The 17,292-nt window shown below is 42.5% G+C and overlaps 1 protein-coding gene across 1 annotated transcript in view; it reads left to right on the top strand.

Moving 5' to 3' along the window:
- The window catches only part of CFAP70 (cilia and flagella associated protein 70), a 121,636-nt gene that overhangs the window by 3,340 nt on the left and 101,004 nt on the right, over nt 1–17,292 (top strand). The window contains exons 2-7 of the mRNA XM_011991181.1: nt 926–1,028; nt 1,916–2,102; nt 7,027–7,125; nt 7,314–7,393; nt 10,290–10,469; nt 13,809–13,991. Coding sequence (XP_011846571.1) covers nt 966–1,028; nt 1,916–2,102; nt 7,027–7,125; nt 7,314–7,393; nt 10,290–10,469; nt 13,809–13,991 — 792 coding nt within the window. The 5' untranslated portion in view covers nt 926–965. The remainder of the gene's footprint in view (nt 1–925; nt 1,029–1,915; nt 2,103–7,026; nt 7,126–7,313; nt 7,394–10,289; nt 10,470–13,808; nt 13,992–17,292) is intronic.

The following is a 17,292-nucleotide window of genomic DNA, read 5'->3' as shown; positions in this document are numbered from 1 at the left end:
TTTTTTTTGAGACGGAGTCACTCTGTCGCCCAGGCTGGAGTGCAGTGGTGTGATCTCAGCTTGCTGCAACCTCTACCTCCCAGGTTCAAGTGATTCTCCTGCCTCAACCTCCCAAGTAGCTGGAACTACAGGCGCATGCCACCACACCCGGCTAATTTTTGTATTTTTTAGTAGAGATGGGGTTTCACCATATTGGACAGGCTGATCTCGAACTCCTGATTCGTGATCCGCCCGCCTCGCCTCCCAGAGTGCTGGGATTACAGGCATGAGCCACTGCGCCCAGCCTATATCGTGAAATATACAACTCACCATAATGTAGAATCAGTGGGAGCCCTGCTTGTTTTCCTGCAGCTAGACAGTTCTATCTCTGGGTGATGGGAGACAGTGACAAATCAGGCATTTGATTCTAGATCCTTTGCATGTACTCAGTTATAATAGGGTTCACGTTCCTGTGAGAATCTAATGCCGCCACTGATCTGACGGGACACAGAGCTCAGGTGGTAATGCAGGTGATGTGGAATGGCTGTAAATAGAATTGAAGCTTTGCTTGCTTGCCTGCTGCTTACCTCCTGCTGTGCGGCCCGGTTCCTAACAGGCCACGGGCTGGTACTGGTTCATGACTCGGGCTGGGGACCCCTGATGTAGGGTATGGGAGGTCAAGGTGTTCCTACTTTGTCTTGTGAGACTTTGTGCTTAATGGGTTAGTTACCTGTATAAACATCTTTTAGCGCTAACCAGTGAAATCATCCTTGTGACCAGCTCCCTAAAGCACTGCCTGTCCAGCAGCAAAGGTTGGATGTGGGGAATAAAACAGTGCTGGACTATGGTATTTCCTTAGGTTCTCCCTGGTATTGGTTATGATGGAATATGGGTACTTTTGCAGCTCTGGTACATGAGGGGACAGGTTGATTCATTCTGTTTACAGAGACCAAAGAAAACCAGAGGGACTTTTCCCAGTTGGTGATATGGAGCAAGTGCCATCAACAGGCAGACTCGTGCAGATCACTGTGACAGAGGGATATGATTTGGTAAAGTTACTTTTGGAAATTTACAAAATCCTTAGTTTGGGAGTACCTGCAGGAGTAATGGAATTTTGCTTCATTCTCTACCTCCAAACCTCCTGGCTTTATATAGCAGTGACATTCCGCCTCAGTGTTCCTTATTGTTAGTCTGTGATCTCCAAGTCACATTACTGTGTGTCTCAAATACTCGGCAATTTGAATACTAAATTTAATAGGATGAAAGAAACAGTGGTTTTAGTTTCCCTAGACAGCAGTTCACATATAATTTTTTTCCCTTTCTCCTGAGAAGGATCTGAATTCTTCCAGAGTTTCCCTTGTGATTAATTCTATTTGATTAATTAAGATAACAACAACAACAATGTGATGTACTAAAAATTAGGAGTATAATGAAATGGGAAAATATTCAGTATATTAAGTTTAAAAAGATCATTTCAAAGAGAATGTAATTAATGAGCTCCACTTTGTTTTAAAATGCATATATAAAAATGTATCTGTGTGTGTGTATGGGTATACACGTGCACATCCATATATTCACAACAAAACACTAGAAAATATATTCTAAAATGTTAATAATGCTTACATGTTACAGTAAGATTGCAGGTAATTAATTTTCTTTCTTTTAAAAATGTTCCTCAGTATACTTCTATTATCAGGTGAAACACAATAAATGTTGTTTTCAAAACTCCAACATAACAGCACTTAAATGGAATGTTGCATTTAAGTAAAACTAGATTTGTTTAATTATTTTTCTACCTATTCCTTTTGTATTTGTGATGTTGCTTGTTAGGAAAAAATGAAAAATGCTATTTAGCCCAAATCAAAATGGGTTGCCAGATGTGTAGGAAAATTCTCTATTTAAATATAATTGTAAAGTGGTGTGTTTCTGCCAACAGAAAGGTTTTAAAGGAGATACTCCAGTTACCTTTATTCGGGCAGAATTCAATCAAGTGGTTCTGGGAGACTCTGCAAAAATTACTGTTTCTCCAGAAGGAAGTGCAAAATACAACTTCACTAGCAGTTTTGAGTTTAAACCTGAAGGAGGAATCACTTTAGATGACCTCGCTCACAAACCTGTGTTCTGTAAGTCCTTGTGGTTCTAAAAATCAATGTCCTGATTGCCTTCTTCCCTATCATGTCAGATGGGAAAAGTAGAACCAAAACATTCTTTTAAACATGTAACTAAAATCATGAGAAAGAAAGGGCACTTACCTGGAAATCTTGAACAGCTGCTGTTGGTGTGTATGTGTTAGTGGAAGTGTGCAGAGAGAAGGCAGTACTCCAAAACCTAGGGGCTTGGGTTTTAATGCTCTCAGAAGGACAAAAAACCTTTGGCTGCTGTTGATGGGGGAATAGAGACTGAGATCACCTCCCCATCACAAGTTAAGATCTCAAAAAGTATGGACCAGGAAAATAAAATCTGCTTAAGCATCTCTGTCTAGATCCTGGGTAGAGAAAAAAGTCTTCCCTAGGAATAATCATAGGCTTGTACTAACCATTAAAGAATATATGTGTTTTTAAAACACAGGAGGAGCATTTTTATGATAGCAGTTGGCCACATTCTAAGCGATAAAGCAAGTCCTACCATAGATCAAAGGATCAATAGCATACAGACACCTTTTCTGCCAAAATGTAACAATCAACAAAATTAGAAATCAATAACAAAAAGATAGCCAAAATACTATTTGGAAATTTAAAAACATACTTATGAATAATTTATGGGACAAATAAAAAAGTCATAATAAAAATTGCAAAGCATTTGGAAGAGATCAACAGTAAAACACCAAATATCAGAATTCGTGGGATATAGTTAAAGTTGTACTTAGAGGTACATTTATAATCTTAAGTGCATTAATTAGAAATAAAAAGGATTAAAAGCAAAACTTTTGAGAAGATGGAATAGATGTACTTTTCTCTATTCCTCCCACTGAATACAACTACAAACCCTGGACATTATATATAAAAATAAGAGACTCTGAAAGGTGGAGAGAAGGAAACTTGGGACCTGGGGAATGACACAGTGGTGAGTTCCTTGGGTTTTCTTTTTGCCTTATATATCCCATACTTCTTGCTGAAGAAGGTGGCAACCTGGAGACACCAATGGGCACAGACCAAAAAAAGAAAAAAGAAAGCAAGCCTGATAAAAGTCTGCTCTGTTTAGCCAAAAGACTATGAAAGGGGCAGCCTAATAAGACAGAAAAGTTTTAGAGAGTAATTCCTTACTCCAGCTAAAAACCATAGGAAAAAAAACTGTAGCCCCCACCCTCAATCAAGCTGAGTGGAGAGCTTAGACTTCCACTCTCACAAAGCTCAAAAATGAGATTCTCCATTACCCTAGTGATGTCAGAGAAGACCAAGTAGGGAACCAGGACTTTTATCCCCTCTGGTAATGATTCCCCTTCCCACCCCTCATAATGTTAGTGGAGACCACAGGAATCTTGCACTTCTCTCCCAAACTGTCAGTAACAAGGTGCCCTTTTGCTTCCCACTGGAGTGGTATCAGAGGAGGCCTAGTTTAGAGTCAGAGCTTTCACCATCACCCAGGTGTAATGAGTCCACACCCACTGTGGTATCAGTGGAAACCAAGTAAGGAATCAGGACTCCAATTCCCCTGCTCAACAGTAATGAGGAACTGTCCACATCAGGTGTCAGCGGAGGCTGAGTAGGGAACCTAGACTTCCACCCCCAACTTGGCAGTAATGAGGCAACATCTCCTTCCTTCTTCTGTTGGGGTGGTGTTGGAAAACGCCAGCTGAAAACAGAAGGTGTAAGTGAGATCCAGAGATTCATAACAACAGGAAAAGTCCAGGTTTCACCTGAAAGCCATAAGTCATTCCAAGAACTGGAAGATCTCAATTGAATTAAAAAAATGTAATGGGCCAGGCACAGTGGCTCAAGCCTGTAATCCCAGCACTTTGGGAGGCTGAGGTGGGTGGATCACAAGGTCAGGAGTTCAAGACCAGCCTGTCAACATGGTGAAACCCCATCTCTACTCAAAATACAAACATTAGCTGGGGGTGGTGGAGCGTGCCTGTAGTCCCAGCTACTCAGGAGGCTGAGGCAGGAGAATCACTTAACCTGAGAGGTGGAGGTTGCAGTGAGCCAAGATCATACCACTGCGCTCCAGCCTGAGTGACAGAGCGAGACTCTGTCTCAAACAAACAAAAAACAGTGGCTGGGTGCAGTGGCTCATGCCTGTAATCCCAACACTTTGGGGCTGGGCGTGGTGGCTCACACACACCTGTAATCCCAGCACTTTGGAAGGCCAAGGCAGGCGGATCACAAGGTCAGGAGATCGAGACCATCCTGGCTAACACGGTGAAACCCTGTCTCAACTAAAAATACAAAAAGTTAGCCGGGTATAGTCCCAGATACTTGGGAGGCTGAGGCAGGAGAATGGCGTGAACCCAGGAGGTGGAGCTTGCAGTGAGCTGAGACTGCGCCACTACACTCCAGCCTGGGCGACACAGCGAGACTCCATCTCAGGAAAAAAAAAAAAAAAAATATATATATATATATATACACACACACACACACACACACACACACACACACAAATTAGCTGGGTGTGGTGGTGAGCACTTGTAGCCCTAGCTACTCCAGAGGCTGAGGTGGGAGGATCACTTGAGCCCTTGAGGTAGGGGTTGCAGTGAGCTGAGATCACACCACTGCATTCCAGCCCAGGCGACAAAGTGAGGCCTGGTCTTGAAAAACAAACAAACAAACTACCAAAATAAATACCAGCTGGATAAAATGTGGGTAAAAAATTAAATCGTGTAACTACCATAAGAAATCATGGAGTTAAAATAATCGAGAGATGAAGCCTTTATAAGTATTTCACAACTGTAGAAACCACAGAAAAATAATATATATATATATATTCATTAGCAACTGTAAAAGACAAGCTACAAACTGGATTACAATTTGCAATTCATTTCTAGACAGAAGGCAAATTTACCTTTAAAGAGCTCTTGCATATTAATAAGAGCAAGAATCTAATGGAAAAGTATATAAAACATATGAAAGGAATATGAAAAGTTCATGGAAAAGAAACTATAACTGGTCCTTAAATATATGGAAAAAATTTCAACCTGATTCTAATACAAAAAATAAAATTATGCTTAGATGCTATTTTCATCTGTCAGGTTACAAAGGTCACAGAGTTTGATAACATACCACATAGGTAAATATGTTATCAAACTCTATTATCCTTGCTGAAAACGCTGAAACTGAACCCAAGTAGGAAACACAGGAAATGAGAAACAAATTAAATGCTATGAGGAATAAAACGAGACAAATCTAGAACGTGTAACATTCTGTATAACTATTGGCCTGGTGTCTTCAACAAAAGAGAGAAATGTTTGAGAGAAGAAGTATGTGGAAAGGGGGGACTGGTCTAAATGAAAAGAAACATGACAACCAAATGCAACACGTGGTCTTTGAGTGGATTCTGGTTTGAACAGACCAGCTATAAAATAAATTTGGGGATAATTGGGAAATGTTAAATATCAACTGGACACTAGATGAATTAAGGAATTATTTAATGCTATTATCACACACTTGCCAAATGTGGTAAAGTGATTGTGGTTTTCTAGGAAAATATCTTACTTGGGATTTGTGTATTTTGGTATTTAGGAGTAAAATGTCATGATGTCTGTAATTTATTTGAAAAGTACTTCAGCAAACAAAGAAAATATGATAAAAGTATTTGAGCAAACAAAGCTACATATGATGAAGCAAAAAAATTGTTAAATTTAGATTATGGTTATATGGATAGTTGTTACACTATTCTACTTTGTGTATTTGAAATTTTGAAATTGTTATAATAAGTGTTAAGCACACAGAGTAATGCTGCAGTGAAAAACTTTGTACATACTCTGCGTGCTACAGGATTACTCCAAAATGTGTCAAGCCTTATGGTAGGCAATATAGGGGATCTAGAGCAATGTTTTCCTTTTTCTTTTTTCTTTTTCTTTTTTTTTTGAGACAGAGTCTCGCTCTGTCGCCCAGGCTGGAGTGCAGTGGCCCAGTCTCTGCTCACTGCAAGCTCTGCCTCTCGGATTCACGCCATTCTCCTACCTCAGCCTCCTGAGTAGCTGGGACTACAGGCGCCCGCCACCATGCCTGGCTAATTTTGTTTTTGTATTTTTAGTAGAGACGGGGTTTCACCGTATTAGCCAGGATGGTCTCAATCTCCTGACCTCGTGATCCGCCTGCCTTGGCCTCCCAAAGTGCTGGGATTACAGGCTTGAGCCACCTCGCCCACCCTAGAGCAGTGTTTTTCAAACTTCAAATTGTGACTTTTTAGCCATTCGTAAGATCAATTGATGGGCATTATGACCAGTAATTTCTTCTATATGAAATAGAATAGAAAATAACTAAGGATTTTGACCTAGTAAAGATTAATATTATATGAAGCTTTGTTATATAATCATATGTGTCAGTTACTTTTTTTTTCTTTTCTTTTTTTGAGACGGAGTTTCGCTCTTGTTGCCCAGGCTGGGTGCAATGGCTTGATCTCGGCTCACCACAACCTCCGCCTCCCAGGTTCAAGCGATTCTCCTGCCTCAGCCTCCCGAGTAGCTGGGATTACAGGCATGGGCCACTATGCCTGGCTAATTTTGTGTTTTTAGTAGAGACGGGGTTTCTCCGTGTTTGTCAGGGTGGTCTCGAACTCCCAACCTCAGGTGATCTGCCCTCCTCGGCCTCCCAAAGTACTGGGATTACAGGCGTGAGCCACTGCGCCCAGCCTCAGTTACTTTTATACACATGCATGTACATGATTATGATCTAAAACCTATTTCTTATTATAACTTGCAGGCAAAATGTTCAAAAGTCTCTGAAGTGGTCCGGTATTTTCCATCAGAAGTCACTGATGTTGATGCCTTCTTTACTTTCAAGTTAATTTTTTTTAACGTACATATCTTTGCCAATGCTTTGCGTGTTGCACCTTGGTTATCGGGTGGATGTTTTAAATGTCTCATTTTCTTTGTTTTGATTTTTCTAGTAACTGTGACTGAAGTTTTACCAAAGGAAAAGAAACAGAAAGAAGAGAAGACCTTAATTCTTGGTCAGGCGGTGGTGGACCTTCTTCCCTTACTGGAAGGTCAGATGTGTGCTTTGCCCAAAAGCAGAAATGGCAAAGCTCATAAAAACTTAGCCCCAGAGAGATATAGAAATTAGCCTCAATGAATTTGAGGCATTTGAGGGGTGAAGTGGGCACATTTATCTCTGCCTGCAGTCATCCCAACTTAACCCTTTCTTCTTTGGCTCAACTTGGGCTTCTTTTTGCAGGACAGAGTTCATTTCAAACAACAGTTCCATTGCACCCTGTGCAAGGCTCACCCTTAGAAACTCCTAGATCAAGTGCTAAGGTAATCAGAGTTTTAGCTCTCAACATTTCAGCCTGCCATTCTGTGTAACAATTCTGTCTTCTATTAAGGTTCAGTTCAGTTAAGTGTAATGCATTGGGCATTTTCTTCTCACAGCACACTTAGTGTTAGATTCTGGGAGACAAAGATAATAAGGCGGAGTCCTACTTTGAAAAGCCCACAATATACATATCATAGATTACAACCCAGTGTGGTTAAATGGTGAAGCGAGGCACATGGGCATAGAGCAGGTATCAGTTACTTTGTCCACGGGTAGAGGCAAGGAAGGCTTAACCATGGAAATAACTCTTGAGCTATGTATGTCCTGATGGATCAAATAGTATATGAAAGCACCTCATATACTTTAGGGCATGGGAGCATGCCTCTCACTGAAAATTTCTAATCCAACAGTTCTAGCCCAGACCCCTTTCTGGAATTCTAGAATATCAGACTTTATAAGCACCTACTGTATATCTCTATAATGTTATCTCATAGGCACCTAAAACTCAACATTCCAAAATGGAACTCAGTATCTTCCCTGAAACCTACTCTTCCTTTTATCTTAGTTTTTTGACTAGTGGCATCACCCGTCCATGAAATCATGGAACATAGAACCTAAATTATATCTATGACTGTTCCCTCAGACCCTAACTACAGCCAATCCTCAAATCTGCCTTTCACCAAATTCTGCCTTTTCCATCTTCTAAGTGTCTTTAGGTTTTCTTTTTGGCTTCATTCCTACTCTTTATTGCCTTATTATCTCTCACTTGGATAGTTACAAATAGCCTTGTACCTACCTTTACCTCCCTCCAGTTCAACCTCCCCATGGCTTGCACAATGATTTGAAAGTGAATCTGATCTTATCTCTTCCCCTACTTAGTACTGTGTAGTTCATGAATTCACCCGCTGCTTACAAGTTAAGGTCCAGATTGCTTAGCAGGGATACAGCATCCTTTATAATGGAAGCCTCCCCCTTCAACCTCATCTCTCATTACTCCTTTCCTTATATTAATACTTGAAGTTCCAGAATCCTGAATTACTTACATATACCTAAATGGAAGATACCATACTGTTCCAATCCCTCTTTACATAGACTGTTTTTGCCCCCTAAGACCAGCCAAGTGCAGTAGTGAGACACGGGAAAGAATAGAACAAAGAATTTGATCTGTAACTGACTGCGAACAGTCAGTTGAAATAACTCACTACCTTTGGACCAGCCCACAAAAACTGTTCTTATCCAGAATGGTTTTTTCTTTCCTTCCTCTGCTAATCCAGGTTGTAAATGCCTATTTATCCTATAAATGTCAACCCAGCCAAATAATTATTCACTCCCTCCTTGGTTTCCTTGACTGCAGCATTTTGTACAGGTCTCTAGTATAGATTTCGCATAAATCTTGGCACTATGACATGAGTTCTATGTTGAAAGGAACTATGTCTTCTTTGTCTTTATATCCCTAGTGATGGAGCAGAGTGCCTAGCATTCGATACACATTCTTTTTTTTTGAGATGGAGTTTTGCTCTTGTTGCCCAGCCTGGAGTGCAATGGTATGATCTCGGCTCACTGCAACCTCCACTTCCTGGGTTCAAGCGATTCTCCTGCCTCAGCCTACCGAGTACCTGGGATTACAGGCACCCACCACTCTGCCCGATTAATTTTTATGTATATTCTCTTTTAGTAGAGATGGGGTTTCACCATGTTGGTCAGGCTGGTCTCAAACTGCTGACCTCAGGTAATATGCCTGCCCTGGCCTCCCAAAGTGCTGGGATTACAGGCGAGAGCCTACCTTGCCCAGCCTCAATACACATTTAAAACCTACTTTGTATGTATCCTGAGTGAAAATGTCAGAGGTATACACATATATGTCTATACCTATTTATGTGGAATATATACATATCTATCAGAAAAAAATATTTTCTTATTACAAAGCATTACATTTAAATTACAAAAATAGGCCGGGTGCGGTGGTTCATGCCTGTAATCCCAGGACTTTGGGAGGCCAAGGCGGGCGAATTACGAGGTCAGGAGTTCAAGACCAGCCTGGCCAATATGTTGAAACCCCGTCTCTACTAAAAATACAAAGATTAGCTGAGCGTGGTGGTGTGCGCCTGTACTCCCAGCTGCTCAGGAGGCTGAGGCAGAAGAATCACCTGAACCCAGGAGGCAGGGTTGCAGTGAGCCGAAATCGTGCCACTGTATTCCAGCCTGGACAACAGAGCGAGACTCTGTCTCAAATTTAATTTAATTTAATTTAAAAATTACAATAATAATAATAAAATATAGACTAGCAAAAAAGCACCCAATCTCACTTACTCATGTGCAACTTCTGTCGACCTTTTTTTTTTTTTTGAGATGGAGTTTTACTCTTGTTGACCAGGCTAGAGTGCAATGGCACGATCTCAGCTCACTGCCTCCCTGGGTTCAAGCAATTCTCTTGCCTCAGCCTCCCCAGCAGCTGGGACTACAAGCGTGCACCACCATGCCTGGCTAATTTTGGTATTTTTAGTAGAGATGGGTTTTCACTGTGTTGGCCAGGCTGGTCTTGAACCCCTGATCTCAGGTGATCCACCTGCCTTAGCTCCCAAAGTGCTGGGATTGCAGGAGTGAGCCACCATGCCTGGCCAACATTTCAATAGACTCTTACAATTCCTGTTTTATATGTATTTATATATATACTTTACCTCAATATGGTAGAGTGGGAAGGGAACAGTTTAGGAATAAGATTCTCTTCTTGGCTCTATCTCCAACTCAGGGGACCTAGAGAACATGATTTCAACTTATGGATATAATTAAGCTTTACCTTCTTATCTTGAACAGTAATATGAGATTCAAATGAGGTAATGCAAAAAAGGAAGATCTCTGGCAATTTTCAAAATGTTGCATGATTTTATTCTTTTACAGCAGTGCAGTCTTGAAGTTAAAGTATTAGTGGCAGAGCCTTTACTGACCACAGCCCAGATCTCAGGGGGCAATCTACTAAAGGTCACGTTGGAGGCTGCTTACTCTGTGCCTGAATCCTTCATTCCAACAGGTCCTGGGCAGAACTACATGGTCGGTCTGCAAGTTCCATCACTTGGAGAGGTAAAGCCCTACTGCCAGATGTTTATAGAGATTCAAACATGTCTGTACTGATATGGTCATCTCTTCCTCACCTCTAAGATTTCATTCAAAACATTGTACTGCTAATAGCTGAGATTTATTTTAGGCTTGAAAAATACAGTTTATCTCTATTTTACATACAGATTTTAATGTTTATGATTTACATATTTATTATATATTGTGCATTAAATATAATTTATATAAATGTATGGTAGAAAATATGTAAGACATTTAAAATGGCCAATTTTGGTGTATTTCTATACAGATTATTTTTGTGTGTACATTTTGCAGATTTTGTGCAATGTGCTTTGTTAAACAAAACTTTCTCTTAATTCCAGATTATTTTCTTAGGCCACATTTCCAGGTATAGGAACGATTGGATATGGAGTTTCTTAGGCTCTTGATGGAGATTTCTAAATTGCTTGCTAAAAGGCTTCTATTCAGTTAACACTTTGACTTGTCTTATTTCCAGGGCCGTGTATGTGAATGACCCACTAAAGTTGTGTAGCAACTCTTCAGTTTGCTGAGGACTTAGGAGGTTCCTGGGATATGGGACTTTCAGTACCACAACTGGGACAGTCCTAGGCAAATGAGATGGCTGATCACCCTTCCAGGGAACAACTCACATAGCTATATGAGGCAGATCTGTGCATTGCCCTCTCTCCAACTTTGGGATTGTATTGAAAATTTTTTCTTTGTTTTTGCTAATTTTGATAATTGAAAGTACCTTTTATTTTTTTTTCTTCTGGAGGTCTCAGTATTTTTCTTACTGATTTTTTAAATTCTGGCTGGGGTGTGGTGGCTCACACCTCTAATCCCAGCACTTTGGGAGGCTGAGACAGGTAGATCACCTGAGGTTAGGAGTTCGAGACCAGCCTGGCCAACATGGTGAAACCCTGTCTCTGCTAAAAATACAAAAAATTAGCCGGGTATGGTGGTGGGTGCCTGTAATCCCAGCTACTGGGGAGGCTGAGGCAGGAGAATCACTTAAACCCAGGAGGCAGAGGTTGCAGTGAGCCAAGATCGTGCCAAGATTGCACTCCAGCCTAGGCAACAAGAGTGAAATGCTGTCTCAAAAAAAACAAAAAAAAAATTCATATGTAGAGAAAAATAATGTTTTCTTTCAAGTTTGTCAATTTATAGTTTATCATGTTTATTTCTGGTTTATTATTTATTTTTAATTTGGGTCATTGCTTTGGTATACAAAAGTTTTTTAATAGTTAAATTTTTTTCTTTTAGGTTTCTTGCATCATTTTAAACTTGAAAACGGCTCCTTTATTCTGATATTTGATGAAAGGTTGCCCTTCCAGGTTCTAGATTTTTTTTTTTGCTTTGTTTTTGGAGATGGAGATGGAGTCTCGCTCTGTCACCCAGGGTAGAGTACAGTGGCATGATCTCGGCTCACTCCACCCTCTGCTTTCCGGGTTCAAGCAATTCTGCTGACTTAGCCTCCTGAGTAGCTGGAACTACAGGTGCCCGCTACCATGCCCAGCTAATTTTTTGTATTTTAGTAGAGACGGGGTTTCACCGTCTTGGCCACGCTGGTCTCGAACTCCTGACCTCAGGTCATCTGCATGCCTCAGCCTCCCAAAGTGCTGGGATTACAGGCATGAGCCACCACGCCCAGGTCCTAGTTTTATGCAGCAGCCTTAGTTCCAGCTTCCTGTCCTGCCTGGGCACAGGGCCATGCTTGCTTCTGTATAGTAGTATCTGGGTCTGACATTTCCTAGGTTGGCACAGCATCAGCTCATGAGCTTATACCTTGGGTATTGAGTTGCTGCTGCTGCTGCCAGTTCTGGCACTTTTAGACTTTCTTTTCTTTTTTTTTTTTTGAGACGGAATCTCGCTCTGTTGCCCAGGCTGGAGTACAGTGGCATGATCTCGGCTCACTGCAACCTCTGCCTCCTGGGCTCAAGCGATTCTCCTGGCCTCAGCTTCCCGAGTAGCTGGGACTAGAGGCACCCACCACCACGCCCAGCTAATTTTTGTATTTTTAGTAGAGACGAGGTTTCACCATATTGGCCAGCCTGGTCTCAAACTCCTGACCTTGTGATCCGCCCGCCTTGGCCTCCCAAAGTGCTGGGATTATAGGCATGAGCCACTGTGCCCAGCCTAGACTTTCATTTACTTCTTTTGACCTTGGCTATGTGATAAAATATAACTTTTTGTTGTTGTTGCTGTTCTACTTTATCTAGTTTGTTGTGTGTTTGTTGCTGATAAAGGATCTGTTGTACTTTAGTTTGCTATAGTGTTGGAAATAGAACTTTCTTTTAATTTAAGGGCCATTTGGTTTTCTTTTCCAGTAAACTTCTTGTTCCTGTCCTTTGTCTATCTATATATCTCTCTGTCTATCTATTAATAAGAGACAGGGTCTCACTCCATCACCTAGGCTGGAGTGCAGTGGCACAATCATAGATTACAGTAATCTTGAACTTCTGGACTCAAGCAATCCTCTCACCTCAGCCTCCTACGTAGTTGGGTTTACAGGTGCATGCCATTGCATCTGGCTAATTTTTAATTTTTTTTTTGTAGATGTAGGGGTCTCGCTATGTTGCCCAGGCTGGTTTCGAACTCCTGGCTTCAAGTGATCCTCCTGGCTCTATCTCCCAAAGTGTTGGGATTATAGGCATTAAGCCACCTTGCCTGGCTGATACCTCATTGTTTTAATGTGCACTTTACTGATTATTAATGAAATGTAGCATGTTTTTATTTAAATGTTGGATGTTCTAATTTCCCCTTCTATAGATTGCCTACTTACGTATTTTACCAATTTTCTACTGCAAGTATTCTTTGGATAAGTTATAAGACATGAAAATGCCTATATTTTTAGCCCCTTGCCAGATTTTAGTTTGTTTTCTAAAGGATAATTTTTAAACAGGTATAAACACAACTCTCGTATAAAATAAATAACACAAAAGTTGGTCCAAGATTTTATTTAACTTATTAGTGAGGGAATCAGTAAAATGTGACAATGAGTTCAAAGGAGTATATAGGCATCAGGAATGCTGAAATGAATTTGCCGATAATTCAAAACTTGTCATTAGCTTCAGGGAAATAATCAGTTACATTGCTACTGGACAAACTGTATCTGCATATTTATGAACCAGAATAATTTGCATTATTATCAAATGTCTATAAGTTACAGAGTTGTAAAATAGTGCAAAGACAATGAAAGGCACAGGCCGCTCTCTAGAATCAGATTAATCATAGTGGGGTATGTTTGACAACACTCAGCATTCCATTGAAAAGACTTGATTAATCTTCTTGTCCATTTCAAAGTCCTTTACAAACTTTCCTGACGTATGGTATTTATTTCTGTAGAAGGACTATCCCATTTTATTTAAGAATGGAACTCTGAAGCTTGGAGGGGAAAGAGAACCTGTTCCCCGGCCCAAAAAGTGGCCAATTGCCAACATTCTGGCTCCAGGAGCTAATAACATTCCTGATGCATTCATTGTTGGTGGTCCCTATGAAGAAGAAGAAGGAGAACTCAACCGTCCTGAGGTGAGAGCCTGATATATGGGTTTTTGTGATAAACTTAGTGTACTGACAGATGATAAAACATTTTGTGAATTACTCTGATTTATATACATTTGTCACCTGTCAAAATAATTACATGCCAAAATAAAACACGTATCTAATTCTGATTCAGATATCTTCTGACTTCTTAAGTCCAGAAAACAAAATAATTTATATCACATATACTCTTTATTTTATTTTAAATTTATTGACTTATGAATAGGTAATTATCAGTTACTGTCAAAATTAAAAATGAAGATCTATGCAGTGAAAGTGTCCCTCTAGTCATGTCTCTTCCTTCTAATTCCTCCCCATCTCATTACCCTGGTAGTGATGGCAGCAGTAGCCAGTCTGGAGCAGCTCCTGCCATGATGCTGGCTGCAGTGGGGGAGTCCTGGCTGGGCCTACACGCTCCATGGAGCTGGCAGGAGCTGGGAACAAGTGGGAGCCCTTCCCTCCCATGTGCAGCTGCAGCTGCCCAGCCACAGCTGCATACCCAGGCATCGCTGCACTCTCGGAATCTGGGAAGCCCTCCTGCCCCCACAGGCTTGGAAGTGCCTGCTCCTGATGCCTGGCCTCTGCTTACTCCTGGTGCCTGCTCCAATTTCAGAGCAAAGTTGTGGCCGAGCCTGGTGCTGTCACAACCTGGCCAGGTGTGCATGTACTCAGGGCAGTGCTGACAAACCAACCCTCTGCCATCTTGATCCCCCTCCAGACTTTGGGCACCCATGAGCATGGGAGAAAGTCCAAGGGGCCACTGAGGGCAGCTTGGCATGGGCCTGCAGGCACCCCTCAGCATGAACAGCCAGGGCACTGTGGATGGCAGCAGGAGGCAGACAGGTTCCTGGGCGAAAAGGGGCAGGTCCCCAGTGAAACCCCACCTTCAGGCCAGGGACTGCCTTAGGTCTGGGGGCCAGGCTGCTAGTTCCCATGGACCGGGATGAGAACTTAAGGTACTTTTCTGGCCCCACCCATGGCCTCCCATGGATCAATCAGCATCCACTTCCTCCCCTCTGAAGCCCATAAAAACCCAGGACTCAACCAGACTCAGGCAAAGGATGGGATGACCTGCCTGTGGAGAGAAGCTACCCACTGTCAGTCTCCTCTCTGCTGAGAGCTGAACACTCGTCAGGACGTCCCGCCTGTGGAGAGGAGCTACCCACTGTGGGTCTCCCCTCTCCTGAGAGCTGGACACTTGTCAGGACTACCTGCCTGCAGAGAGGAGCTACCACTACTCAGTGAGTCTCCTCTGAGTTGTTCTGTTGCTCAGTAAAGCGTCTCTTTGCCTTACTCACCCTCCACTTGTCTGTGTACCTCATTCTTCCTGGATGCAAAACAAGAACTCAGGACCTGCGGAATGGTGGGGCTGAAAGAGCTGTAACACAAACAGGGCTGAAACATGTCCCTTGCTCATCACATTGTGGGTGACAAAAAGGGGAGAAGAGAGAAGAGCTGTGGTCCTTTGGGAAGCCCAGACCTAGGAGCTCCCTGAGCCAGGGCTGTGACACCAGGGGTTCTTCAGTTTCTGGTGTCTCCAAGCTTCTGAGCACCACCACATTCCCTGGTGCCAGCCATGGAAGCTGCTTGCAGTATGCCTGGTTCAGCTGCAGCCTCACAGGGAGCTGCCACCTGTGGTGGTGCCTGGAGCTTCTGGCTCTGTTGCAGCCAGCATGCCTGGCTGTGCACAATGGCCAGACCCCATGATCGCTTACTCACACACCCCTCAATGCTCCATGCCTGGCTCACCCTTGGCAGGCGTGGGATCCTGGCCAGTATGCAAGCCTAGCATAGCCTGCCAGGCCAAGTGAGTGAAACAAGCCTACCAGGCCCAACCAAAATTTGGGCAAAGGTGCCACCAGCCACAGAGGTTTTCTGCTGGAAAAGCAACAGACCAAGGATTCTGTGACAGTCATCACCTTTGTTACAGTTTCTTGTGTTTCCTTCTAGATACTTTCTTATGTATATAAAAGGAAATACATAAGTCAAAGGAAGACTCAGAGACAGAAGCATTTAGAAAAGTAAAGAAAAGGTTTCCTTGGAAATTGTGGAAGGGAATCAGACTTCAGGACTGACTCACCAAATAAAAAATCAGTATAGTCATCTTGGCTGGGCGGAGTGGCTGATGCCTGTAATCCTAGCACTTTGGGAGGCCTAGGCAGGTGGATCACTGAGATCAGGAGTTCGAGACTAACCTGGCCAACATGATGAAACCCTGTCTCTACTAAAAATACAAAACTTAGCTGGGCATGTTGGCACACACCTGTAATTCCAGCTGCTTGGGAGGCTGAGGCACAAGAATCACTTGAACCGGGAGGCGGAGGTTGAAGTGAGCCAGGATTGTGCCACCTCACTCCAGCCTGGGTGTCAGAGCGAGACTCTGTCTCAAAAACAAAACAAACAAAAAAGTATAGTGATTCCTTGGTATACTTGGGGGATTGTTGCCAGGACCCCTGCAAATAGCAAAATTCGTGCATACTCAAGTCCTTCAGTCAGCCCTATAGTAACTATGTATAGGAAAAGTTGGCCCTCCATATATGTGGATTTTTTTTCATCCCGCAAATACTGTATTTTAATCCATGTTTGGTTTAAAAAAGATCCACGTGGCCAGATGTGGTGGCTCATGCCTGTAATGCTAGCACTTTGAGAGGCCAAGGCGGGTGGATCACAAGGTCAGGAGTTCGAGACCAGCCTGGACAATATGGTGAAACCCCATCTCTACTAAAAATACAAGAATTGACTGGGTGTAGTGGCATACAGCTGTAATCTCAGCTACTCGGGAGGTTGAGGTAGGAGAACCACTTGAACCCGGGAGGTAGAGGTTGCAGTGAGCCAAGATCGTGCCATTGCACTCCAGCCTGGGCAACAGAGTGAGACTCTGTCTAAAAAAAAAAAAAAGATTCACATATGAGCCAGGTGCAGTGGCTGTAATCCTACCACTTTGTGAGGCCAAGGCGGGCTGATCACTTGAGACCAGGAGTTTGAGACCAGCCCAGCCAACATGGTGAAACCCCGTCTTTACTAAAAACACAGAAATTAGCCGGTATAGTGGTGTGTGCCTGAATCCCAGCTCCTCAGGAAGCTGAGGCATGAGAATCGCTTGAACCCGGGAGGCAGAGGCTGCAGTGAGCCGAGATCGTACCACTGCACTCCAGCCTGGGCAACAAAGCAAGATTCTGTCTCAAAAAAAAAAAAAAAAAAAATCCGCATATATATAAGTGGGCAATTCAAATTGTGTTGTTCAAGGTCAAATGTTTTTATAAGAAAGCAACACAAAATTACCAACGTT

This window comes from Mandrillus leucophaeus, unplaced genomic scaffold (genome assembly GCF_000951045.1).
Source record: "Mandrillus leucophaeus isolate KB7577 unplaced genomic scaffold, Mleu.le_1.0 Scaffold39, whole genome shotgun sequence".
Lineage (NCBI taxonomy): Eukaryota > Metazoa > Chordata > Mammalia > Primates > Cercopithecidae > Mandrillus > Mandrillus leucophaeus.
This window is presented reverse-complemented; position numbering and strand designations above follow the sequence as displayed.